At 38.3% G+C, this 27,842-nt stretch overlaps 1 protein-coding gene across 1 annotated transcript; it reads right to left on the bottom strand.

The window, feature by feature from the left end:
• Positions 1–168: 168 nt before the first annotated feature.
• spred1 (sprouty related EVH1 domain containing 1) lies at positions 169–27,225 on the bottom strand. Its single transcript, XM_067367760.1, has 7 exons — positions 27,091–27,225; positions 26,195–26,961; positions 13,800–13,980; positions 11,443–11,611; positions 7,505–7,554; positions 5,188–5,331; positions 169–2,898 (listed from the first exon to the last, which is right to left on the bottom strand). Exons 2-7 carry the CDS (start codon positions 26,221–26,223, stop codon positions 2,266–2,268), a joined length of 1,206 nt encoding a protein of 401 aa, XP_067223861.1. The 5' UTR covers positions 26,224–26,961; positions 27,091–27,225; the 3' UTR covers positions 169–2,265.
• Between the last annotated feature and the right edge of the window lie 617 nt (positions 27,226–27,842).

The following is a 27,842-nucleotide window of genomic DNA, read 5'->3' as shown; positions in this document are numbered from 1 at the left end:
ATTTTCACCAATGAAGACACACACACACACACACACACACACTCTCTCTCACACTCTCACACACTCTATCTCTCTCTCTCTCTCACTCTCACACACACACACACACACACACTAACTCACAAACTCTCACAGACACATTCACACACAGAGCACTATTTTATATTCTCCTTTTATTTTTTATGGTAATGTTAACTGATGTAATAAGTGTATGGTGTAACAAAAACAGTTACAAACATTTGTATGCATATTTACATTGTATATTTATGAAAGTAACAAGCTACATCTGTATACAGAAAATACAACTATGACATGAGTTACTGAACTATAAATATTACATCATATATTTAGTATTTTCAAACCATGATAGAAATACCTATACATAGATATAAACTAATAGAACCAGAGCGTGAGCATTACGGTTTCTATGACAGATGTGAGGCACTTTTTCAGGGTGGTCAAGAATGAAGCCAATGGCACTAAAACTAAAGGAGTTCACAGGCTCAGAATAAACCACTGATACACTGCAAGAATCAAGAACACAATGTCTGCACTACTGCAAGCGAACTACATGAGCCCACACCACTGAACTGCTTTACACTGGCATTTCATCACCTAGAAAAAGTCAAGAGCGTACATTAAATGTTATGCATTCCAGAGTTATATTTCCATGAAAAGAGAAGAACACGAATAAAAAAAAACAAACAAACAAACAAAAAAAAAAACAATAGCAGCACGTGATTAAACTGGTAGTCACATAAACGCGACGGATGCGTCACACAAGAAAAGCCGTTGCATATTCCGCAAGATCGTACAAATCGACTCTCGTAAATCGAGTGATTCAGGAGAAAAAGCAACACAAACAGACGCCTCAGAGAAAGCGTGGTCAAGGTTAAATTATATAACTAGATCGTGTTTAACAGTCATCCATAGAGGAATGAAACTCTTGCGATGCAGTTAGTGATTGTTTCTAGCAGCTTCATACAACGAGCTTCACAAACCTTTCATCTTTCGGCGATACAAAACTAGAGAGAATCTCGATTAAAACCTCGGACGTCATTTATTATTATCATCATCTTCACTACTTTTCAATGTGAAACAGTATTAACAGGTGATCTATGTACATAATGCTGTCAAATCAAACCACGATACGTACCGTCAGCAGCGATCACGAATGCAGGAATAGTGTTCAGTATTTACAGCGAGTGTTGTGGCCATCTTGTAAAGGTGCATTTACTGTTTCTCGGTGAAATTCTGCGGCTGAAATACTTTCATTCCAATTAGAACCCATGCGTGAGGGAGGAAAAAGGTCGCCGCGCAGACCAACAGAAAGTCGATTGGTTTGAAAGTGACTTGTAAGCGGTGCTTCATACATCGCTACACTACTGACAATAGACTTTTTTTTCATGCGAAATTTCCCTGAAATCCGGCTAATGTGACGCAAGGGGACTGGTGTGCAGAGGTCAGAGAGAGTCTCGTGGAAATACTTGCATAGAAAGTAAACTGTGACAGGATTTTCGACTTACTTTCCCACAACACTTTTCAAATACATTTGTCAACTAACAGATCATCTTTGCACAATACGGCAGAAATCTTCAAAAACATCTGGTTATTAGTCAAAACAAGGTCGATTTAAAACAGAAAACAGCTTTAAACATGCATGTAAAATAAACACTTATATTCCACTGTAAGAATAATGTCAGGCTGGACGACATTTTCTCCATTTTCTCATTCTTCAGGGTTTTAAACCGTCTGCGGTTAAAGTCTCAAACAGAAGCGTCAGAAAGGAGCTTCTCTAAGTGAAGTGCTTTGACCTTTGAAGTGCCTGTTTGATTAATGATTGACAGAATCAAAGAAAACATCTGGAATACATTTTACAGCTGCGTGATGCAGGGGCAAAACAAGAGCACAAAGAGTCTTAGTGACCGTACCACTGTCATTAATGCTCAACAACATATTTAGTGCATCTGTCTGTCTAGTAATGATAGCGTCAAAAAGAAAAGGCCACGGTTAATAACTCACGAAAAAGCCAAAAGCGAAAATTGTCGTGTTAGAATCACTGTACAAGACACAATATTATTTCTTCACATAGTTACACGCGATGTGTTGTTGGCGTGTGCGTTCTCTCCGTGTCCATGCGACGAGGACGTTCCTCCTCACGTCGATGCCGCTCCGCCAACGCCTGCGGTTGGACGCTCTCTCCACAAGCGTTGAGCGACGCTCCGCCCATCTAGGGCCAGTGAAAATCAGACCCCGGCAAGGGCCGGCTCAGCCTGCGGCCTTGTGCTTTCCGCCGCAGCAGCGACACGCCTCTCCGCAGCGGTGGCAGGCGCGCAGCGGCGGGTAGCAGCACATGCAGGGCGCCAGCACAGACAGACCCAGCAGAGCCAGCCAGCGTACGCAGAACTGCTCCTCGCTGGCGTCGCAGGAGCACGGGTCCGAGAAGTCGCCCTCCGAGTCGGACATGCAGTGGTACAGCATGCTCTCGGCACACAGCATGCAGCTCACCTTGTAGATGCACTGCTTGATGGGGTCAGGTGCGTCCTGGCACTGACCCCGCCGGTTGTCCTCGTGGTTGAACATCTCGCGGCAGTAGATGCAGCGCGAGCGCTCACCGTCCTCGCGACGCCTGCGGGATGCTTTGGCCGACGGCTGCTGGGTCTTCACAGAGTCTTTGTGCCGCTCTGGAGCATCTGCGTACAGATACTCGCACTTCTTGCCATCGGGCTTGGAGAAGGTGGTGGAGGAGTCCGGTTCCTCACGCTCCGTGTCCCGTTTCCACAGCACTGGGTGCCGGTAGTCCTCATAGCCTCGGATAAGCACGTCCTTCCGCGGGTTAATGCGGACGATCTCCTCTTCATCCATGTGAAAGCTTACGTGACGTCTGGTATTGAAGGAAACCTGCAAAGGTGTCGACACACAAAAACAAGTTACTAGGAAGTTCCTCTCTGTCTTAAAAGTACAGTTCACCCAAAAATGTAAATTCTGTCATTACTCACTCACCCTCATGTCGTTCCAATGCCATAAGACTTTCATTCATCTTTGGAACAGAAATGAAGATCTTTTTCATGAAATGTGAGAGCTTTCTTTCCCTCCACTGACAGCTACACAACTGACACTTTGGCGTTTCAAAAAGTTCATAAAGAGATCATGAAACTAATCCATATGTATTGAGCAGTGTACTCCAAATTTTCTGATGAGATTTGATCGCTTATATGACCAGATGAATTTATTTCACATATAAACAATCATCAGCTCACACATCAGTTATGATAAACAGAAGCTCAAGCACGTTCGCTTGAAGTGCAAGAACCAATAAGGTTCATTCTTGTGTTACGCATCACGTTTGAGCTTCAGCAAGAACCAATGAGGTTCATTCTCGTGTTACGCATCACGTTTGAGCTTCAGCAAGAACCAATGAGGTTCATTCTCGTGTTACGCATCACGTTTGAGCTTCAGCAAGAACCAATAAGGTTCATTCTCGTGTTACGCAGCACGTTTGAGCTTCTGCAAGAACCAATGAGGTTCATTCTCGTGTTACGCATCACGTTTGAGCTTCAGCAAGAACCAATGAGGTTCATTCTCGTGTTACGCATCACGTTTGAGCTTCAGCAAGAACCAATGAGGTTCATTCTCGTGTTACGCATCACGTTTGAGCTTCAGCAAGAACCAATGAGGTTCATTCTCGTGTTACGCATCACGTTTGAGCTCCAGCAAGAAGCAATGAGGTTCATTCTCGTGTTACGCAGCACGTTTGAGCTTCAGCAAGAACCAATGAGGTTCATTCTCGTGTTACGCAGCACGATTTAGCTTCTGCAAGAACCAATGAGGTTCATTCTCGTGTTACGCATCACGTTTGAGCTCCAGCAAGAAGCAATGAGGTTCATTCTCGTGTTACGCAGCACGATTTAGCTTCTGCAAGAACCAATGAGGTTCTTTCTCACAGGTATGGTTGATCTTCTGTTCATGTTTGTTGATCAATGTTTATGTGAATAATAGCCTAAATTCCATCTGTTCATCATATAAAGCAATCGTGTCTCTTCAGAAAATTTGGACTAAACCACTCAATTCATATGGATTATCTTTATGATCTCTTGATGAACCTTTTGAAGTGTCAGAATGGTAGTTGTGTAGCTGTTAATGGAGGGACACAAAGCTCTCAGACTTCATCAAAAGGATCTTCATTTGTGTTTCGAAGATGAACGAATGTCTTACAGGACAACATGAGGGTGAGTGAGTATTCATAGAATTTTCATTTTTGGGTGAACTAACCCTTTAATGCCACATCAACAAGGCCAAAAAATTTTAATTATCTGCTGTCAACCATCTGAAACTGCAGGAATAAGTCCTAAAACCCGGAGACCGAATTCATATGTTTGCTCTGGGTTTCTTTAAAAACAATGACATTTGATCATTCATCAGACCTGTTGGCTGAAACATCACTGTTTAAGTTAAATTTATGTTCGAAGAGTATTGCACTTTTTTCTTGAGTTGAAAGTTTTATTTTTAAATGCTGAACCTCCTCTACAGTTGGTTAAACACCTGCTTTTTAATTTGTGCATGTCTTATTATATGACATTCTATACGTGAGTAAAGCCCCTTTGTGATTGTTTTAAAGCTTTTGCTTTCTTCAAAAAGGCGAACAAGGGTCTAAATGAGGCTACAGAGGTTGTCTGCAATGTTTGGCAAAACTTTTAGAAGTAATGCATTATAATAGTGCGTTACTCCCTAAAAAGTAACTAATTATGTTAGTTACTTTTTATAGAAAGTAATGCCTTGTATTACTTTCGCATTAATTTCTCTGGCTTTCATTTTAAATGTTACGGTTGAGGCGCTCTCTCTTTCAGGCCTCGAAGGTGTTTTTTTGTACGCATTTTAAAACAATAATGCTTTCAACAACACAGCCTATATAAAATACACATTAATATCAACATTAGGGTTTATATAACATACTTTATAATTTTTTCTATTGATTTAATTTAACTTAAGTAACGCGTTTTTTGTCTGTTCCTGCACATACAAGAGTGCGCATGTCTAAGTGACTGTTGTTATGGAGAAGATATTTTAATTTAGTATAAGTATTATGTATTAGCAAATTAATTAAACTGAAAAATAAAAAAAAGCTGATTACATAATGCAGGTCTGAAGTGAAAGTGTAAGTGTGTGTGTGTGTGTGTGTGTGTGTTGTACCTGTGGAGGCAGGAACCGCTGGTTTGCAGTGAGAGCCTCGTCGAAGGGCTGCACTCGCACATAAGAGCCACGGAAGTGTTCGCTGGACACAACGGCACGAGGACAGAAGACGTCTCTCACGGGCGTGCCGACGGACACGCTGTCCTGTCAATCACAGCAAACTCCATCAGCATGACATACTTTAACACATTTGGTATTATGACGTGAACCTCAAACACAATTACAGATTACAGAAGTTTTTGCAGCTTTGATGGGCTCATATTAATTGAAAGATCCATGGAATATCTGGGTCATTCCTACAGTTTGTTGGATTTTAAGTCCTCATGAAAGAATACTGCATATTTCACACTGCATATTGCATGGTTGTCCATGCATAGATGTAACACAAATTCATAATGATTAATACCTAAGAATCATGAAACTGCTCAGATTTTCCTCCCCTAGTGATGTAGAAAGGGGATCTTATTATAATATTACTGTCCCTTAATCTGCACGTTTCCACCCACAGCGCCGATATTTTGTTTTCTCAGGTGACAGGTAAAAGTTGTAACTTCTTCCTGAGTCTCTCCATCAGTGTCGACTCCGGTTTGAACAATGTAAGGCTGAACACCGTTACTGACAATCCTCATTTTGGCTGCGTGAGATTCTCCAGCTTTGTTGTTGTTGAGCTGTTAAAGCTCCGCCCTCTTCTGGAAAGGGGGCGGGAGCAGCACCTCATTTGCATTTAAAGGGACACACACAAAAACAGTGTGTTTTTGCTCACACCCAAATAGGGGCAAATTTGACAAGCTATAATAAATGATCTGTGGGGTATTTTGAGCTGAAACTTCACAGACACATTCTGGAGACACCAGAGACTTATATTACATCTTGTGAAAAGGGGCATAATAGGTTCCCTTTAAATTAATTTCAACACCTTTTTTAATTCATAAATGAATCAGTGCTTTAAAGCATATGGTTTATTGATGACTCACTCACCACCTACTGGCGTAACACTGACTGACAGCCTGTCAAGCACACACAGAGATACTGCTGAAATATCGGCACTTTTGGAAAGCCTCTTGTCCAGTCAGATTCAAGAATCAGAACTGTTTTAAATATGGTAATAGCCTAATGAGCTTATTTATATAGCAAAATAATAAAACTAATATGGTGATATTGAGCCACTCAAAATCACCGCAAGGAAACAGCCCCAGACTCAGACACGAGTTGTCTCAGAGAGCATTTCATTCATTTCGAGCATGTGAATTCTGTAACATCCTTTCGTTTCATAAATGTCAAACGTCTTTACAGTGAAAGTTTATCACACGCATGACGCTGATCGCTGCCATTCACACCTGTGAAGCATTAATGCGGCGTCTAGAGGAGTTGCAGTGCGTCACGCTCTTCGCTGGTGTCTCACACATCAGCACACTGTGGCCTGAGATCACGTGACACACGTCTGTCGAGCTCAGATGCCGGCCGCATCATAAGAAACAGAAAGAGGAAATCTCACACCGACACTGAATAATGCTGTGTGAGAGAGTCACATGAGTGGAAGCTTGTGTCCAGGTCTGTTTATATCTGCTTTGCTCCAGTAATGAACACTTCCTGTGACTACAGTCTCCTGTCAGTACTTCACACACACTCTCACACACTCAGTGAGGCGCTCAGAGGACGTTCACACTGAAACAGCATGATGTACAGCCATAGACATGGCAGCACTCCCAGCATCCCCTGCATCGCATCAGCTTCACTGTAACATACATGAAACGGACGTCCTCACGCTGCAGTCGCTCACCTGCTGCACTATGACGACTGACTATGGCTCTGAGTCACCATGGTGACACACTCGCCTGCTGCCTAGCAACAGCCGTGTGATTGGGTCGGCCGCTGAACACGGCTGATTTACACGGCAACGCACTCAATGCTCTCAATCTATGAATGAATCAAATGAGAGGCAATCGCCACACTTCCTGTGACTCACTGAACCACAGGAAACTGACAGTGTTACTATTAATATACTTCTACAGTATATCATCATTAATATACTAATTTAATTTTATTAATGTTATTGATATACTACTATTAATTTTATATATATATATTTAATATAATTTTATTAATTTTTAATCATATATATTATATATATATATATATATATATATATATATATATATATATATATATATATAGCTAAAGGCAACAGTTACACATTTCATCTAGATTAAGTTTTTCATCACGTGTGTGTGTGTGTGTGTGTGTGTGTGTGTGTGTGTGTGTGTGTGTGTGTGTGTGTGTGTGTGTGTGTGTGTGTGTGTGTGTGTGTGCGTCTCACCTGTGATGATGCGTCCTCCGGTGTGTCCGTGTCGCTGTTCTGCGGGCCGCCTGCAGGGGAACATCAGCACATTCAGATCAAACACCACCAACTGCAGTTCTACAAGCATCTCTAGCACTGTTGACAGAAACTGATAATCACTGAGACACATTAAACAGCAGCAGCAGCGATGTGACCTCAGGCAGCGGCTCCACGAGGCCCTTCAGCACGACCAGGACGATATCAGCCAATATTTGAGATTTTAAATTATTTTTAAATGTTTTTTTTTTTTTTTCTGTTGGGCTGATATGGGGTTGCTGCACATTTTTTAAAGTCAAATTTAAGGCTTTTTAAGACCTGAAGAAATAAAAATGAATACTATACATTAGGGGTGTGCAATATTGACAAAAAATGTTATCTCGATATTTTTAAAGTCATTTCAAAAGCAATATTTGCTACCTTAAATTGATTTCCAAAGGCATTTTTACCTACATAATGGCATTTTTCTAAACTTATTAGATGTATGCATCACCTTTTCGGTCGAAATCTAACATTCAAATTAAATTCTATTATTAGAATAATTGCACAGTACAGGGCTGTTATTACCAATCAAATTAAATCATTATCAACAAAATCCATCTTTGCAATGCAGAGGTGACACAGAATGAGGCATTAATATATTTACACAGCATTTACAATTTGTCTACATAAATTTAATTAAATATTTAAATTTGAAATTATTTCTAACTTTTTAATTAAAATGTACTTTAAATACTGAAACCAGTAGGTGGCAGGAAGTCACTGTCTTAATGAGCGAGTCATTCATTCAACCGATTTGTTCAAACAACTGATTCATTCAGGGACAAAGCAAGTGAATCACTGAATCGTTAATAAAACTGATTCGTTCAAAACACGGATTCAGTCAGTAGTATGTCTGTTGCACGGAAACTGTTCATTTTCGTTGGCGAAAAACAACAACAACAACAACAATAATATTGACAATATTGTGTCTAAAATGTAACTCACAATGTTAACTTATTGTTCATTTAACTGTTGTATAAAATATATATCTAATTCCTAATTTGGGGAAAATGGCACTCTTGTATAACTACATTTCATATGATATAATTATGAGATAAAAACTTATCTGGGAAAAAAATGCCCATGCATCTTGAATTTATACATATAACTGGACATATAACTGCATACATCATGCAATGAAAGCGTGAGCGACAAACTCAATGTCACATCATTAAAACATAATTACTACATCATCATAGAAAATACTTATCACACACCCCCTAAGCAAATAAAGAATGAACTTACAACGGTTACTGAACTGACATTTACACATTTTCCTCTGCTCTCTTCCTTTTGCATGCAGGAGACCGTAGCCTCCGTTATACACTGTAGTAAATGCCACAAGGCCCACGAATTGTCACGTGAACAAGCAAATCTACAAAGAAAAATAAAATTTAAATAATATGTAAGCTAATTAGATAGTTTTAATTTGGTAAATGATTTAGATGTCTGAGTCAAATAGTTGTCTAGAATTTAAAACCTCTCATGAGCAAAAATAAGACTTTTTAAGACTCTTTAAGGATCCATGGGAACCCTGTGACAAGTGTCATAAATGGGACTTTTACTCTGGGTTCTCAGTGCTGTCAAAATAAATGCACATGAGCTCTTAAACCTGAATGCACACTGACTCATGGGGTCACCGTGGGGACCTAAATTGAGGTCCCCATGAGGAAACAAGCTTATAAATCCTGAAGAATGGTGTTTTTTGAAAGTGTAAAAATGCAGACGGTTTCCTGTGATGGGTAGGTTTAGGTTCAGGGGTAGTGTAGGGGAGAGAATGTACAGTTTGTACAGTATAAAAACCATTACGCTATGGAATGTCCTCACAAACCCGTGTGTGTGGTCAGAGGTTTGCTCTGTGAGGGCCGCATCAGTCGCCGTGACGCCTCCAGCAGCTCGGGGCCGCCAGCGCTGTGTGCCCGGTTGCCACAGAAACAAGGCTCTTCAGAGCCGACACGCTGCGGTCTGGAGTCATGCGGGAGGAATACTGAAGACCTGCGCTGCGTTACACAACAGAGACTGGAAAATTCCACACAAACGAACGAGCGCGAGGACAGCGGTGATGTCATGACGCGATGATAACCCGTGATGTCATCATGTAGACCCGAATGAGCGGCAGAACAATAACCTGGACTTCTGCGGGATCCGAACTTAACCGTTGCAGCGGTTCAGCAGACGCGTCGAGCCAATAAAGCCGCACTTCTTTACACACCGCAATACTTTCAACACATAACAAGTACTAGAGAATAGTTTAGCTGGACTGTAAAGCAGCGCTTTATACAATACAGATCGCTTCAGAGCAGCTTCACAGTAAAAAAACAAGAAAATCATGTTGCAAAATTCATCAATTATAAAGAATTTTAGCTATAAGCAGCTCTTCAGAAGACAACAGAGTCATCAAATCAGTACAAATGTTGAGGAGAAAAACAAAAAAAATATTGTTAGACTGATTATCCAGCAAACGCAAGGATAAAGTGATGTGTTTTTATGAATATGTCTGTCACCGTGTTTCTGACTAAAGCGTGAATGTCATGAATGAAAATGCTCAGTGTTTTCTAGAAATCCAAACTTATCGAGAGTAACATTAAACGAGATATTATATCACACACATTTTACATTTGTGATGTGATCTGTGAAAACCCATCAATACCAATACCATATGAAAGCTGGATTCGAGGATTTCCCTTTCCAAATCTGTTTGTACTTCTTTCATAGCTTGTCCATAACTAAAGTCTGACGTCGACTGATTGCTCGGATTTTCAGGAACGGAATTCTGAGAATAGCAGGTTTAAAGAACTGTCATCCTATTTTTTTCCTCACAGACATGAAAATCTAAACATAAATAATTGTAATTCAAGAATGCTTGGAAATATAGACCAAGTGTTGGTCTTGTTTTAAGTAAGACACTTGTCAGATTATTGTAGAAGTGAAATAAATTACTTAAGTTATTTTTTAAGTTTATGAAAATGTAAAAATATAATTGTTTATATTTAATAATTATATAATACAAAGCATGTTTTACTCTTAAACTGCAAGAAAATAAAAGCCAAAAATGTCAACATTCCAAATTTTAGGTTGATATTTTAAAAATTAGCTTTCAGTAAGATTTTCTTTGGGCGCAGTACCAAACTTTTTCACTAGATCACACCAAAGCTCCATTACTGAACATGTAAGGGCGCCTCTGTTTATTTGAGGGATGTGAACCATATATTTCCATATTTTCAAACATTTTATGAAGCAGACATCCTATTCATAAGTAGTATGGGCAGTTTAGCAGTATTTGATATGAATTTAACCTCTAATAAACATAATTTGAACATGTGTGTTCATTATAGCTCTGTTGTTCTCTTGTGCTCCGCCTTCTCACCATAACGTTGTATTAGAAAAAATCTTTGCGTGCCGTAGTTTATACAGGATTGGCGGGAAATTAGCATTAATGCACCTTCATTCTACATGTTATGTGGTTTATTTTGATAGGTGAACTGTCTTTGTAGTGTTAAGGGAGGATGTGTTCTTAAACAGTAACGTTAGAGAAAGACAGCCTTGACACTATAAATCGCTATTTTTCTGCACTTATCAGGCGAATTTGATAGACATGATGTTATAGATTGATAATTTAATGAAAACCCAATTTTTTTTTTAATTCTACCTATTTTTTCACTTTCATTGCGACTTTTTCCCAGATCGTATCACATTTTTTTTCAAGCATTTTCATTCATGTTTTCAGACCTTCTGAGTGAGATCTATGATAAATGTGTCTGTGACCAATGAGAGTGAACACAGCACAGACTGACGTCACACTGATGGTTCAGATTCAGACAGAAGCTTCTTGTTTTTGCACACAGTGACGACACTAAACGCTCACAGTTGGAGCTCACCTTGTTTAATGTCCTCCATCGCCCGCCGTATCCCTCGGTCAAAGGCCCTGGCGTCCGCTGGGCTTTGGAAGGTCAGTCCAAACTTCATGTTTCCGATCCTCCAGTGGTGGAAGATGGGATTGACTTTATTATACACCAGATCCCTCCTGATGCAGCAGTCCAGCAGCACCTGAGGACGAGATGAAGGTCTCCGTTACACAATCAACCTCACGCATGTCTGAGCCATCTTATCAAATCAACATCAGCTCGCTGTGGTTCAACATGAGTGATGCCTTCCTCAAACACAAAAACTAAAACCATTAAAAAAATCATTATTGGAAATAAATATTAAAGGCACAATATGTAGTTTTTCGCCACTAGAGGTCACCTTTTGAAAACAAAGGCGTAGCTTGATGACGCCAAGATTGAGCGCAGAATCATGGGAGATGTGGTCTGCACCTCACAGCCGGTGGAATAGAATCGGGATGGGACTCGGGCAGAAATCATGTTCATGGATGAGATTATTATTAACGTTACCTTAACGTTAATAACCCTAACCCTAACGAGATGCCTTGAGAGCAGCAGAATTTTTATTATGCCACAGTTGCCGCTTCCGCTTTTCCGGTCATGAGTATGAGGTAACGCAGCTCTGTTTATCATATTAGATACATTTGAGAGTGTTGAAATGATGTTATAACGTTACTCTGTGCGTTCGCTCGGCGGCTGCTGTGAGACACTGTTACACACTGCAGTAAGATAGATCGATTTTACAATATCAGATTAAATGCTGGATGTAAAAATGTAAAAACTGCTTATTTCTCTGGATTTAAACATTCTTGGAATCATTTGGGATAATTTAAGTACACAAGTCAACAAAATATATAACACCGCTTCCTAACCAGACGCGACACACGATAAAAGATATCTTTTCCATGTTAACTGGAGTTTTTTTCCTAAACAGCCGCGATGGCGACACGCGAATATTCGCGAACGGTTTCTATTTCTTTGCGACGTCGCGGCTGGAACAGCAACATAAAGTATGGCAATGATAATATAAGTGTATTCTATAACAAAGATTGGTTCAGTCACTCAGTATGTACTTTAAATAATGTTTAAATGATGTAATATTTATGAATTTTACTATGTACTTGCCGAGAGAGCCTGCCCACACTCTCTTCTGATTGGCTGTTTTTGACTGATTTTATCGCTTCTCATTTTCGCGTCACGTCTAGTGTGGACAGTCAAATTGTTAGTCGCTGGAATCTTATTTCATCACGTCTGGTTAGGACACGGTGTAACACTGTTCTAGTGGTTTTTGGATATTTTATTCTTACAAAATCTTACATATTGTGCCTTTAAATAAAATAATAAAAATAAAATAATTTTAAAATCAAGACCAAGGCAACATCTCTTATTTTCATTTAGTTTAACTATGTACAAAAAAAAAAAAAAAAAAAAACCTTAATGAAAAGTATGTAAAAAAAGTATTAAAAAAAAAAAAAAAAAGAACTTCAACTAAAAATGAAAACAGTAAATATACAAAAAATCCAAAATATTTATAAAAGTGACATTAGTAAAATAAAGTAAAAAAAAAAATTTAAACTAAAATCATAAAAAAAATATTTGAAATAAAATAAACAAATCAAAGGAAATAAAAGTGAAGAAAAAATAATGACTTTATTTCATCTAGCTGCTAAGGGAACATTTTTATTTTCATTTAGTTTAACTTGATGTACTAAACCAAAACTAAACTGACATAAAAATTAATACATAAAAATAATAATAATGAAAATGCACAACTAAAAGTATACATTTTTAGTTTTAGTCAAAACAGAAAAAAAAGACATTATAAAACTACTTCAAAATATTAATAAAAATGATATAGAAAATAAAACAGTCAGCATGACGAGGAAATTGTGAGGCATTTCTGAGTGACATCGAAAAAGTATCTGTCGGCTGACTTTATATTGTAATCCTCGAGCTGCTGCTGCTGCAGATCAACTTCTCTGATGCTCGATGACGCACTGACTTCCAGTTTTTAGTTTCAATATGCCTCAGTCTGTTCAAATGATCTTCATTTAGGGGCTTTTCTCAACCTGACTGGTTGACATAACTGCATTTAAAATTTTGGTCCCACTTTATATTAGGTGGCCTAAACTACTATATACTTACATTTAAAGTAATCATTTGATACAATGCACTTATTGTGTACATACATGTTTTATGTTGTACTTTCATTTTAAAAAAATACCTGCATGTAATTACATTTATAGTTACACTGGGACCAAATTTTTGCTACTGGAGTTTGGTGGAGTGAAAACAAGCAGCCACACTTCCTGTGAGAGTGCGTGCTGTGAAGACGATGATGTCACCGTTACCGATTTGTCTTTGAGCCGCTCTCCGTGGATGAGGAAATCCGCCGCACTGGTGCCATCAGGCTCCGTCCGGCTGATCTTGTGTACGGTGACGCAGCTGAGGCCGCCGGCGCCCAGAGGAAGCCATCCGCCGCTGGAGTCATCGCGAGTCATTACCACTGCTCTCACACGCGCGAAACTCTCACTGCCGACACAAGAGCACAACACGCGCGTCAGACCCTTCACTTCATAAACACAAGATCACATTAACAAATGTCATTTCCAGCACATCTCCAACCACCATCCCTTCTGTGCCGGTAATGACACTTCAGACAAGGCTGAAATAAATAAGCCCACTCATTTGTCTGCCTGAGATCATCATCTCCACACTTTCTGTGGAATCTGAGACCATTACAGCTTCAGTGGGAATGACACACAAAAATATCCTGTTGATATTTGGGTGAATCTCAAAAAACAGTCATGAACAGTGAACCATAAAAGGAGCTCAGTGGCAAACATCTTGTTCATGAAAAAACTTCATTTAGAGCAGATTGTGTTGGCTGTGGTGCAAATAACACCATGAAGGAGGGAAACGTGTAGTTTACCTTAAAAAACAAAATAATGCTTCACACTTTATATTAGGAGTCCTTAAAGTTGGCTGTTGTTCCCTGTTGTGAAGCTTAAAGATTACAAGGGCACATGGATTAAAAAAAAAAATCAAATAAAGATGAGCACAGATAAATCATTCACAAACACTGCTATATTCCATAAAAAACAAGAATGGGAACAACGCCCACGGACCGTTGGCTGAACATCTAATGCATAATGGCACACTTAAAGGGACAGTTAAGCCAAAAATGAAAATTATCCCATGATTTACTCTCCCTCAAGCCATCCTAGGTGTATATGACCATCTTCTTTCAGACGAACACAATCCAAGATATATTAATAAATATCCTGGCTTTATAATGGTAGTGAACAAGGGGCGTGTTTTGAAGCCCCGCCCCCAAAAATGCAACCATCTATCATAAATATAATCCATACGACTCCAGGGGGATAATAAAGGCCTTCGAAAATGAAGCGATGGGTTTTTATAAGAAAAATATACATATTTTTCCTCCTCTGCTAAATTCAATTCGACCATCAGTTTTCACACTTTTATGTGAAAAAAGCTTCAAAAATTAAATATTTATTGTGCACTTTAGTTAGATTAATAAAATGTGTGTTTTCACAAGTGTGCTGAAATCATGATCTTGCACTGCAGTGACTGACGGCTGCTGTGATTATAAAGAGAGAGAGCGCTCGCTCTCTGTGTCATTCATTCACAAGAAAAGTTATTGTTTTTCATGAGATTTTGAGAGTATTTCATACTTCACATTGACAGAATGTATTTTTAAACAATTAGAGGAAATGGCTGATATATGCGCAAATACATGGTATTTTGCTGCCACCTGCTGGTTAAAGTGGTAATTATTGTCTTTTTTATTTTTAAATAAGTGTTTTCTATCAAATGTTGAATCTCCAACATTTTTAAACGTTCGGTTTTACAAGGGGGACAATCTCAGAAGGATGAACAAGTAATGTTTGTGGTCATCACATTAAAAATAACATTTGAAGTGCTGGGGGGAAAAATGCGTGTGCGTGTCTAATTACAGACACAGCGTTTTTAAACGGTCCCAATAGCTTTGTCTTTATTGCAATCAATAAAACTGGTTTATTGGCAAATTAAGTAAATGTGATAACTGCATTAAAATATGAATACAACATTTAAAAGTTAAATCACTGATGGTTTTGTGTCGATGTACTGGGACTACAGAATGAACAGCTAACAGTAACAGGAAGTAACCGTGCAAATAGTCTATAGAGATAAACAAAACACCATTCACGAATTAGAATTCTAAAACAATCATTTTTAAAGAGAAATGTCAGAAGATTTTGATCTAAGAGAAGCTTGAGCTTGAGTTAGTTGCAGAGCCCCATTAGTTTGAACCGTGAGAGGCTAAACTTACGATAGTCATACATCGCGTGATTGGGTTACTCTTGAGGCGCAAGTCTTAACTTGTGCAGTATGTGTACGGTCATCTGGCAGAAGCTAGTTATTTAGTTTATAAAATTTTTAATATTTTTCTTACAAAAACCCATCGTTTCATTTTAGAAGGCCATTATTAACCCCCTGGAGCCAATATTTATGATGGATTGATGGATGCATTTTATTGGGCGGCTTCGAAACACGCCCCTTGTTCACTACCATTATAATGCTTGGAAAAGCCAGGATATTTCCAAATACATCTCCAATTGTGTTTGTCTGAAAGAAGATAGTCATATACACTTAGGTTGGCTTGAGGGTGAGTAAATCATGGGATGATTTTTATTTTTGGGTGAACTATCCGTTTAACTGGAAACTTCAGGATTTTCGAAGTCGTCATCTGGTTGGTTGAATTTTACAGGATGTCCAGGAGATGTGTGTGTCACGTTCTTTAACAGTCCGCATGGAAACAAATGCCGTGACCCAAACCCCCTAGTGGAAGAAGAACACTGTTGTATGTACAACTGTGACAATCAGCACCAAATCAAATAAACACTGGATTTGAAAGCTGCGACAGAGTCCAGACCTTCTGCCGTCACTCTGAATGTCTGGCTACGCGAGACTAACCATTTCATACAATATACTCTATGAAAGTAATGTGCGTCATAATTGCATTCAAAGTATTTGCAGTTAATAAACGTTTGTATTTACACTGTTAACTTTACCCCTAACCCCATCTTTACTCCTACACCTAACCAAACCTCAAACTCATCAGCAGTAAATATGGGAATTTTCCAGAATAACATGTAGTTACACAGTAAATCCATAGTAGTTTAGGCCACCTGATATAAAGTGTGACTCGATGTACATCATTTCCAGAAAATAAACATTATTTTACTTTGTTTAGATCATCGCCACAAAAATATGCACAAATCCATGGCAAAAAGTCTCTGAGGCAGCTTTTAAGTGTTGATTTATTGAAAGGAAACTAAAGTGTGTTATGGTTATGGTTCATGAATCAGTTACTGACTAGCCAGACACACCGTCTGAATTCACAGAATCATACTACTGTTTTCTCTACTGTTGTGTCAGTGATAGCATGAGTACTATGTTAGTGTGCAGTCGTGAATTCAGCCACAGTGATGATAACCTGTACAGTCATGCAGTTAAAGAGGGAAAACTCGCTCATATTCATGTTGCATCCATCTGATAATGATTTCATCAGACACATCCGTATGAGGCCGGAAACAACAGAGGTCAAAGGACACCATGGTCATTTATTAAGCCCAGGGAGGTTAGGAAAGGGAAGCAGCTATGAATATTTCAGAGGAAACTGAAAGAACAACCCACATATGTCCTGTGCTTTTGTACGAGTAATATTTTATCAGCTCAAGAAGAGTTAAAGTCAACTGCAGTTTAGCCAGTTCAACACTTATTTCAGAAGGTCAGGTGAGCCACATTTGCCCAGGACATGGTCAATCAACACGAGAAATTGAATATTATGTCAGAAACTAAAAACTAAGTTACATCAATTTTATTTAATTGATGTAATTAGAAATAAGCAAAGATGCAAATTTTGGTAGGGATACAATATATCGGCCACCATATCGGTATTGGCTGATATATGATCATTTTTAATGTGAATGTTATTGGCCAGATAAGAACATTTGGCCGATATATTAAAGCCGATAAATGATGGATTATTTCCTTCAGATGAAACATCAGATTGTCGCACTGTCCACCATGATGGTTTTGAATTGCTTGAAATATGATTGAAATCACTTCAAAAAAGGAAAATACAGTTAAGTTCAACATGTGCAGCGCAAGTCTGTCAAATAGGCTATATAAAATTATAATAAGAACATTATAATTGTGTGATTGGGACATGGTTTTTAATGATTAAACTTGTTTATGTAATCAGGCTCTCAAAAATTATATATAAATCTAAGTGAAAAATTTTCAGCCAACATATCGGTTATCGGCTTTCAAATATAAAGAATTATCGGTTAACATTTCGGCCAAAATGTTCATGTCGGAGCATCCCTAAATTACAGACAATATGACAAATATAATATAAGAAAAATTCAAATTAAATAAATAGTGCTGTTAATTTTTCAGGTAGGCTACACTAGGTCTATTTAACAGTAGCATTCAAGTGAGAAATTAAATGTAAAAAATATATAGTCTTCACTATAAATGAACACTGATTCTATATAAATATTCTTAATAAATATATTAAAGGGTTAGTTCACCCAAAAATGATAATAATGTCATTAATTACTCACCCTCATGTTGTTCTACACCCATAAGGCCTTCGTTCATCTTCAGAACACAAATTAAGATATTGTTGATGAAATCCGATGGCTCAGAGAGGCCTCTATTGAGAGCAATGCCATTCAAACTCTCAAGGTCCATAAAAGGTACTAAAAAGTTCAGTGGTTCTATGTTAATATTATAAAGCGACAAGAGTATGTTTTGTGCAGCAAAAAAACAAACTAAAGACCTTATTCAACAATATCTATATGGGCCGATTTCAAAACACTGCTTCAGAGCTTTATGAATCGAATCAGTGATTTGAATCTCCTATCAAACGGCTAAACTGCTGAAATCACGTGACTTTGTTGCTCCAATTCACTGATTCTATTTGTAAAGATCCGAAGCAGTGTTTTGAAATCGGCCCATATAGATATTGTTGAAAAAGTATTCTTGACGCTTTATAATATTAAGGTTGAACCACTGTACTCACATGAACTGATTTAAATATGTTTTAGTACATTAATGGATCTTGAGAGTTTGAATGGCTTTGCTTTCAATAGAGGCCTCACTGAGCCATTGGATTTCATCAAAAATATCTTAATTTGTGATGAACAAAGGCCTTGTGGGTGTAGAACAACATGAGGGTGAGTAATTAATGAAATTTTTGGGTGAACGTACCCAAAGTTATTCTAAAAACCATTTTCTTTTGTGTTTGATTAACATTAATGGCACAGACAGCAGCAGGTTTATTAAGCTGCTGTCACTTTAAGACTGAATGCATGGATCCAATATAATGACACACATCCACTTTCTTTCTCAACTGTTTACGTTCAGTAAAGACAGCATTGTTTTTCACTGCATGACTATTGTGTTAACGTGAATACTCGACATGATGTGCATTTTGACATTTTTGACCATTCAAGTGCAATAGGCTTTCTGTGAGTGCTTCAGGTCTGAGCCCGAAAGAACTCTTCTGCTCACCAAGGCTGCATATATTTGATCAAAAATACAGTAAAAACTGTGAAATATTATTACAATTTAAAACAGCTGTTTTCTATGTGAATATATAGTAAAATGTAATTTATTCCTGTGATCAAAGCTGAATTTTCAGCATCATTACTCCAGTCTTCAGTGTCACAGCAGGTGGCAATGTGAACCTTCAGGTGGGTTTGCCAACCACCATTAAAAGGAAAAGCAGCTCAAATGTTAATGCACCACAAAACGCACTCGAAGAACTTCAAACATGTTCACGGCATGTAGTAACAAAGGCTGCAGCGGGACATGTTCGTACTGAACTGAACGGATACGAGGCTTTCGCTTCAATACACACTTAGCTATGTTTCCCTCCTGTTGCCTTTGGTTTGCTTAGTTGGGGACACTTGACATTTAACTTGACATCTGATATTCAACAGTGCTTTGATCTGCCTGCATTGACACTATTCTTTAAGAGCTGTTGTGCAGCCAAAATTATATACCAGTCGTCAATGTAAAGCTGCTTTGACACAATTTACAATGTAAAAAGCGCTATATAAATAAAGGTGACGACCTATTTTTATGGGAATTCTGAGATATTGTATTAAAAATAAATGTACAGAATGGGCAGAAATTCTAAAAAGGCACATAAAAAAAAGTATGCACTAATTTGAGATGGATAATTTCTTTATCTAATAAGACATGTACATAAATTATGATAGAAACGCATTTACTGAATAAATCCTTCAGTAATACTTTGCCTCATCAGAGGCTGTGATTGGATTACTGGAATAACCAGCGGACCAATCACATCACAGCATCTCAAATGTTAGCTTGGTGGTTCTGAAAGTCAAAGACTCATCAGAATGATTTGGTTTAATTCCCTCCAGAAGCGTCTCACACGATTGTGTTCACAAACACCAGCATCTGAAGGCAAGAGAACATGACAGCGTTTACTGACGCTCCGAGACGAAACTCATTTATGATGGAGAGAAGAAAAAAAAAAGAGCCCAATTGCAGCAACTTCCATTTTTAATACTGATATTTTGCAGCAGTTTCCCAGGAAGTTATGATTTTGTTCTCTTGAAAACATGGGATAGAAACGCCATTTTATTTGCAAATATTTTTTGCCATATTTTCAATTTGTTAGCAGAATGTTTCTCATGTGAAGTGAACACCAGCAGAAACTCTTCAAGTTGAGCGTTAAGGTTTTCTATATGCTACTGAGCTCCAAAACAATGACAAAATTCTCATTTAGAAGATATTCTACACTGGATGCTGTATTTTAAAGCACAGTGGAGGAGATCAAGCATCATAAATGGTTAGACATCCTCGGCATTATAAACAGCAGTGAGGAGAAGATAGAAGACCGGTGCAGTGATGCTTGTTTCAATCAGAAAAACAGTCCTTGTGATACTCAGATCCTCTAATCAGAAATATTAATAATGTTTTATTCAGCCAAGATTAGGCTACATAACTAAACACCAATGACTGTTAATTTAGTCACTCAAATGCAAAACCAGCAGTGAAATGACTCAAAGGGAGACATCAAACTTTCTTAGTCACACATACATTATATATACACACATTGCCTCGACCCTTCCTGCTTTCATAGTTTGTCAGCTCTCACACACACACACACACACACACACACACACACACACACACACACACACACACACACACACACACACACACACACACACACACACACGCTTCAGGCTGTCCACGTGTGCTTGCTTCACTCCTACAGCACACAGTCAGAGACTTCAGGAGCTTCTGTGAGATTACAGATTATCTAATGAGTGCATTTCGAAAATGCATCGCAAATTCCAATTCTTTCTTGACCCAAGAAATTATCAAAATTGTTCTTATCTTGTGCAGGTGAAGTAGAAGCAGTTTAGTCAAAATACTGCTTATTAATTTTGCATCACATCTCACATAACAAATTGAGTCAAATGATTAGGATTTGATGCATTTTATTGACAGGTGTGTCCATTCAATTCTGTCCTGCCTCAGGTTAACTCCAAACAAAGTGTAGAAACATCTCAAAGATGATCCAGTGAAACTCCCGAGCTAAATATCAAGTGTCCCAGTAAAGGGTATGAATACTTTCAGTTTCTATTTTCACTAAAGTTATCACAAATCTGTGTTTTTTGTAGTTTTGCGTTGTCATTATCCGGTGTGGAGTGTAGACTGATGTGAGAAAAAAAGGTCATTTAAAGCAGTTTATCATAAGGCTGCAACATAACATGAGAAAATATAAGGGTACGAACACTTTCACAAGGCGCTGTTAGGGGTGTGTGCGATATTGACAAATCTCTATCTCTCTCTTTTCTGGGATTTTAATGAGAACAATAATTCATTTTTATCTCTGTATGGCCAGGTGTCTGTTAGATCACACACTGGGGTAGAGAGAAGCATGAACTGGCATCACACACACACACACACACACACACACACACACACACACACACACACACACACACACACACACACACACACACACACACACACACACACACACACACACACACACACACACACACACACACACACACAGTGACTGGAATTTTCACATGATCATATTATAGATCTGAAACACTGATGACTTTTTCAGCCCCTAAAATACTTTAAGGAAGTGAGAAAACAGCTTCCACGTCACAGACAAAAGCAGCTCACTGACGTACAGAAGTTCACACATTCGCTATCCAGCACTGATGAGAAACAGAAACCAGCCATCTGACAGAGAGAAAGAGCTAGGCGTTAATCACACCTAAAGCGGTCAGGACATTTTCTTTGATCTTCTGAGGTCATGGTCCAAAATAACACTACTGAAAGTTTCAGACCTCAAACATTCATCCGTTTGCTGAAAGTCTGAACATCACTGGTGAAGCTGTAATGACATTCACCAACACCTCCAGTCTAAAAGGAGATGAAGCACCAATAGGGTTGTAACGGTATGATGGAGTGTCACGCCATGGACGTGTACGACTACCATATCGCGCACATCTGCTGATCTGTGGTGTCAGATGGCGAATCTCACCTGTGCATACACAACTTCTTTCCACCTCAGACATAGTGGCTCTTAGAAATAATTCATTGTTCAATGCCATATTCTGTAGGGATGTTAATTTCATTTTTTTTCCCTGACTGACAACAGTCAATCATTAACTATTAAGAAGTGTCTGTAATCCATTAAAAATACAAAAATATTAGGCTTGCTGCGATAGTTGGTGTTGACGATGTTAACGACGATAACGTAAATTCGAAAATTTTGATTTAGTTTTAGTCATCAGAAATTGTCTTAGTTTTAGTTGACTAAATCCACAGTAGGATAATAAAATGACTATAGGTTATTAGAGTGAATGTTTGTGTTTCTGCAGAACACTGCGTTAGTGTTTTTTATTTTTCTTTAATATCTTTATTATTATCTTAATTTTTAATGTAGGGATTTAAACTGTCTTTTTGCTTTATAGCTCTTTTGCATATATCATATATGCACTAAATATGTTTTCATAGCATTCAGCTGGCACGTTTGTTTGAAGGACAGCATTGGGCAGGATGTGGAATAGGGTGTGTTTTTATCTGATTAATCAAAGAAATAATCAGCCAACCGATCAGTTATCAATATAATCGTTAGTTACAGTCCTACTAAATATGCATTGTTAAGAATAGCTAAATAAATATTACATGATACATCGAAGGCTTCAAATAGACCCACGGGTAATAGTATTTATTTCAGTGATCTGTATCAGCCTGCTTCCATTTTCTGTTTATTTAAATTATATAAATAAGTATCTGCTGAATGCTACGGTACATGAAAATCATACATTACTGTTACTAATATTATATATAAAAAATAATAAATTGTACAGATTACTACTTTGTTTATCAGTTCCATCTAAAAACATATCAGACCGAGACGGTAAACTAATGACGACGGGGAATGTGCTCGTGTGCTGGCTTTCACAACAGCATCAAAATAAAAGTCCCGCTTCCAACACGTCAGCCAAACAGAGAAACCTATTGGATGATGCCAATATAGACCGATATATTGGTCGACCACTAGTTAGCACCAAGCGCCAACCTCCCCCAGTTTCTCTTGAAGCCAAACTTAAACTGCGATTCATCGACTGGCCGCTAGGGACAGGCTCCAAAAGAGAGCAGAATCTCATTGAGTCCAATGTTAAAATGGCCAACTTTACAGCAGAAAAAAACATGTTTACAGCCTGGATCAAATTGTGGTTTTGGTCTATACTGCTAATTTTCCCCTTCATGGTAACTCTGAGGGGGGTGATTTTTTTTTTATAACTTTTTATAAATCCATTTAAATTATATTAAGCCTTTAAAAGTCCTGCATAATTAAGGGAGTGGTCTCTTGAGTGACAGGTGGTTTATCGCTGCCGTCTGTGAGCCGTCACTTTACCTAATTCCAGCCGCTGAATTTGGCATCTCTGCCATGTTTGTACTTTTTTCTGGATTATTTAATTTAATTTATATATTGCCGTACCATGGGTGCAGCAGGCGCAATGATATGCAGCATCTCTCACAAATGTCTCCATGGTTGCAAGGCACGCTCCCTGTACAAACGGCGTCACAGGTGCTGCGTAATATCATTACACCTGCTGCACTCATGCTACAGCAGCAAAGTTCCTTGATTATTACGCTGAAATGAGAGTATAGTTCCTAGCCATAACCTAGAAAAATCACAACTTTTCATTTTCGTCGGTCTTAGTACACGATGCAACTACAGAAGAGTCGAGTTTTAAATAGGAAAAATATGTAAACTCTTTGGTCATTTTTGAGCGAGATGCTAACGGTCTAATCAGATTCAATGAACTATGCTAAGCTATGCTAAAAGTGGTACCGCCAGACCTGCAGATTGGCTGAATGGATTCGAAAACGGTAAAACTCGACTGTTTAACTCTAGGGGAGTTAGAAAATGAGCCTATTTTCAAAAAAAGTGGAGTGTTCCTTTAAATCGTTCATTCAGCCAATTCGTTCAGAAGTCAAAGAAAAAGTCGAAGAAAAACACTGATGTGAATACTTTTGTCATTGATAATTACAGACAATATTGAAAAGTGAACTAACAAAACAGACTATGGCTAAATTGCAATGGATTAGCTAGCTAAAATATATGTGGAGTGTATTACACAACATTCTCATACCTCCTTCTCAGTATGGTTTATTCTTTTTAACGTCCCTCTTTGACCAGCAGTTTAATGTAGTCGGCTGGGCAGCGGTTCTCTTCATTTTTGGTGTTACACGTGCTCTCTCATTCAAACAGTAGAGCGCCACTCGCGTTGTTTTGGTGAAAGTGCGGCGCGCATTGGTTGGCCGTTACCAATCGGTTCAGTGGAGGGGGGAGTATTTTTTTGTCTAATTTGACAAACTCATATTAGATTAGAAACAAAATTATTGTTACAAAATAAATGAATTCTACATATTTTTCATTTGATCTACTGTGATTCTCATGTTGAAATATTGGGGGGGGGGGGGGGGGTGTAACTGATGGATTTGAATAGAGAGAAAAAACACAATAAAGTTAAAGATGAACTTGACTGATAGCACTATTATTATTATTATTATTATTATTACAATTTTCTATAGATGATATGATAATATTCACAATATTTTGGCAACGATAACAGCCCAAATCCTAAATGCTTTTGCTGAATAAAACATGTCAAATGATCATTATATCTCGTTATTTTATCACACTGTCCAAATGAAAGTCAATGTGAAGAAATAAAAGAGTTCATTTTTCACAGCGTTGTAAATTGAGTGTACTAGGAATGGATAACAATTATTAGGGATATAACAATTCCTCTACAACATTTTTTAAACTTAATGTAAATTTCGACACTTACTAATAACATTACATTATTAAAATCAAAAGTTGTATTAGTTACTATAAGTTAATGCACTGTAAACTAACAAGAACAAACTATGAAGAATATTTTAATTAACATTAACAAAAGCTGCTGTAAAAAAAAAAAAAATATATATATATATAGCTCGCTGTTACTTCATGTTAACTATGCATTAACTAATGTAAACAAACTAGACTTTATTGTAAAGTGTTACCTGGATGTTTATGATTTACCAAAGATCAATTATCGTTTAATAAATTAAGTTTTCTGAAAGTGCATCAAGCAATTCTAGGCTAAATATGTTAATTAGTGACGCATTGGTTAATCAGTGTTGGCCAATGACAGTAATTTCGGCCAATTTCTTGATAATGATAATGAAAATGGAAGTTGAAATGGAAAAAAACTGTGCAGTGACGAAAATGTGACTGGCTTTAGAGAAAATCTGTGCTTTATGACATTGAAAAATCATTATATTTTATATGATAATACGATGACAATTGACATCTCCAGTGTACTGCAGAACTGAGGTTATGTCGCGTGTGTGTGAATGGACACGCGGGTTCTTTATGAATGGAGGCGGGTCACGTGATCAGCGCAGCTCTGTCTCTCTCGCGCTGGCCTTCAAAAGGGAACATAATCACAAAAATTGCTCATAAACGTGAAAACAGCGAACAATATACAGCCAATTAGCCTTAATGCGTCCGTTGTCAAATCTCATGTTTGGGACATTTTTATGAATGAGGATCGCGATGATTGAGAAAACATGGCGCCCTGCTCTCCGAGGCCGCGTGTCAAACCCGCTCGCGCGTCCTGCGTTCTCCGCGCGCGCCTCGCGCCTGTCACGCGCAAAAATGCTGTCTAGATAGGTGACTAACTAGGGTTTGAGACGCGGCCTGACACTGCGCTAATGGCATCACAGTAAATAACATTAAACACATCGATATAAACACAGATATAAAGATATGACGAGATCAGGACGAGTGCTGTATTTACTACAAATACATGACATGATTTTAAAATCATATTTATTTCCAAATAAGTGTTTTTATGTGAGATGGAATAACGCAAATTGACATCTTGCCAACTGTTCATTTTGGTCATAAGCTATTATTCCAATGGTAATAAATGTGTTATGATTGTGTGATCAGACATCTTGAGTTTAGAAATAAATAAACATATTTATAGCATATATCTATAGACTATACAGGCCTCCTCAGCAGCAGAAATACATATCACAGAGACTGTATATTCAGTGTTATGCACATTTGTGTTTGTGTACACACACTTACTCGTTGTTTGGATTTGATTCTTCGCTCATTTTTTTCTCACGGGGATCCAAATCCTGGAAATATCATCGAGCTCGCACTCAAAGCGGGGAAATAAAGCGCAAATATCTCCATTTTCTGCGTGAAATCCCCACGAAAGGCCATTATTGACAGAAAGCGATCCGATCTGCAGTCGATCATGCTGCACGAGACGCCAAAACAGCGGATTCAGATCGGGAACGGTGTGTGGAAGCAATGAAAGCAACACTTCGATCCATCTGCACTATAAATCACATCCAGAGACGAAACCTTCGGCGTCTTACTCATCCTGGTCGGTCAAAAATCCCAAAATCCCAGCGAAAGCGAGTTTGGAAAATCCACACGAAGCGATCATAGACAACTTCACACACGGCAGTATTTCAGCAATGAAACGAAAAGCTCGGGGATTTAAGCTCGCTCGACGCACACCGGGAGGCTGGAGCTGGACGAAAGTCTCGGGTTGGAGTGGAAAGTGTCACAGGAACGTGCCGAATGATTGTGATTCTTCATGGGAAGTTTGGGGGATCTGCTTTACGCGAACTCCATTTTCAGCGCAGACGAATCACATTGGAAAACTGGGCGGAAGAGCGGACGGCCTGCGCGCGCATCACGGATCCCTCCGCCGCTCCTAGAGCAGCCGTGCATTCCAGATCCCGCTTCTGACGCCTGAGACGCATCGTGTGGAGTTCAGAAGATCGACGGTGTTTTTGACATGATCCACTCAGTGATATTCTTCACCTGACCGACGTTATCTGAGGAGAGTCAGTTATGAAAGCCACTTGTCTTAAATAGAGACACCAAACATCATTAAAGTCACCATGAAATCAAAATTGACAATTATTTTTTATGGAATATTGCAGCATTTATTGTAAATGATTTACCTGTGCCCATTGTAATTAATGTGCCTCATAGTTGTTTATCAAAATAACTTGCAGCATCTCTTCTCTTCTCTGATAATGAGGGTGGGGCAACCTAGCTGTCATTCACATGAGATCCACCAATAGCAAACCACAACCATCCAATCAATTCCCCATGGACAAAATCAAGCCCCGCCCTACATTTGTTCTTGTTCGAGAAGCGTTTCACTCGATATATGGCACAATAGGGAAGAAAGGACTAGAGCAACTTCACTTTTAAAGGATTAGTTCACTTTCAAATAAAATTTTCCTGATAATTTACTCATCCTCATGTCATCCATGATGTTCATGTCTTTCTTTCTTCAGTCGAAAAGAAATGAAGAGGAAAACATTCCAGGATTTTTCTCCATACAGTGGACCTTCAACCGTTTGGAGGACAGTGAAGTACACTATATGGAGAAAAATCCTGGAATATTTTCATCAAAAACCTTAATTTCTTTTCGACTGAAGAAAGAAAGACATGAACATCTTGGATGACATGGGGATGAGTAAATTATCAGGAAATTTTCAATTAAAAGTGAAAAACTACTCCTTTAAGTTTCACTTTTTTTTCCAAATCATTTTGCAATGATACTCCCTTTCAAGGAAAGTCTGTTCATTCGGCGGCCATATTTACAAGGCCTCTGGGCAGCTATTTTGGGCATCCGAATAGGGTAATCCTGAAATCTCAAAAACATTATTTCAAATAAGCAAAAAAAAAAAAAAAAAAAAAAAAA

This window comes from Chanodichthys erythropterus, chromosome 18 (assembly GCF_024489055.1).
Source record: "Chanodichthys erythropterus isolate Z2021 chromosome 18, ASM2448905v1, whole genome shotgun sequence".
NCBI lineage: Eukaryota > Metazoa > Chordata > Actinopteri > Cypriniformes > Xenocyprididae > Chanodichthys > Chanodichthys erythropterus.
The sequence above is the reverse complement of the archived record's forward strand: the minus strand, read 5'-3'. Positions and strand labels throughout refer to the sequence as shown.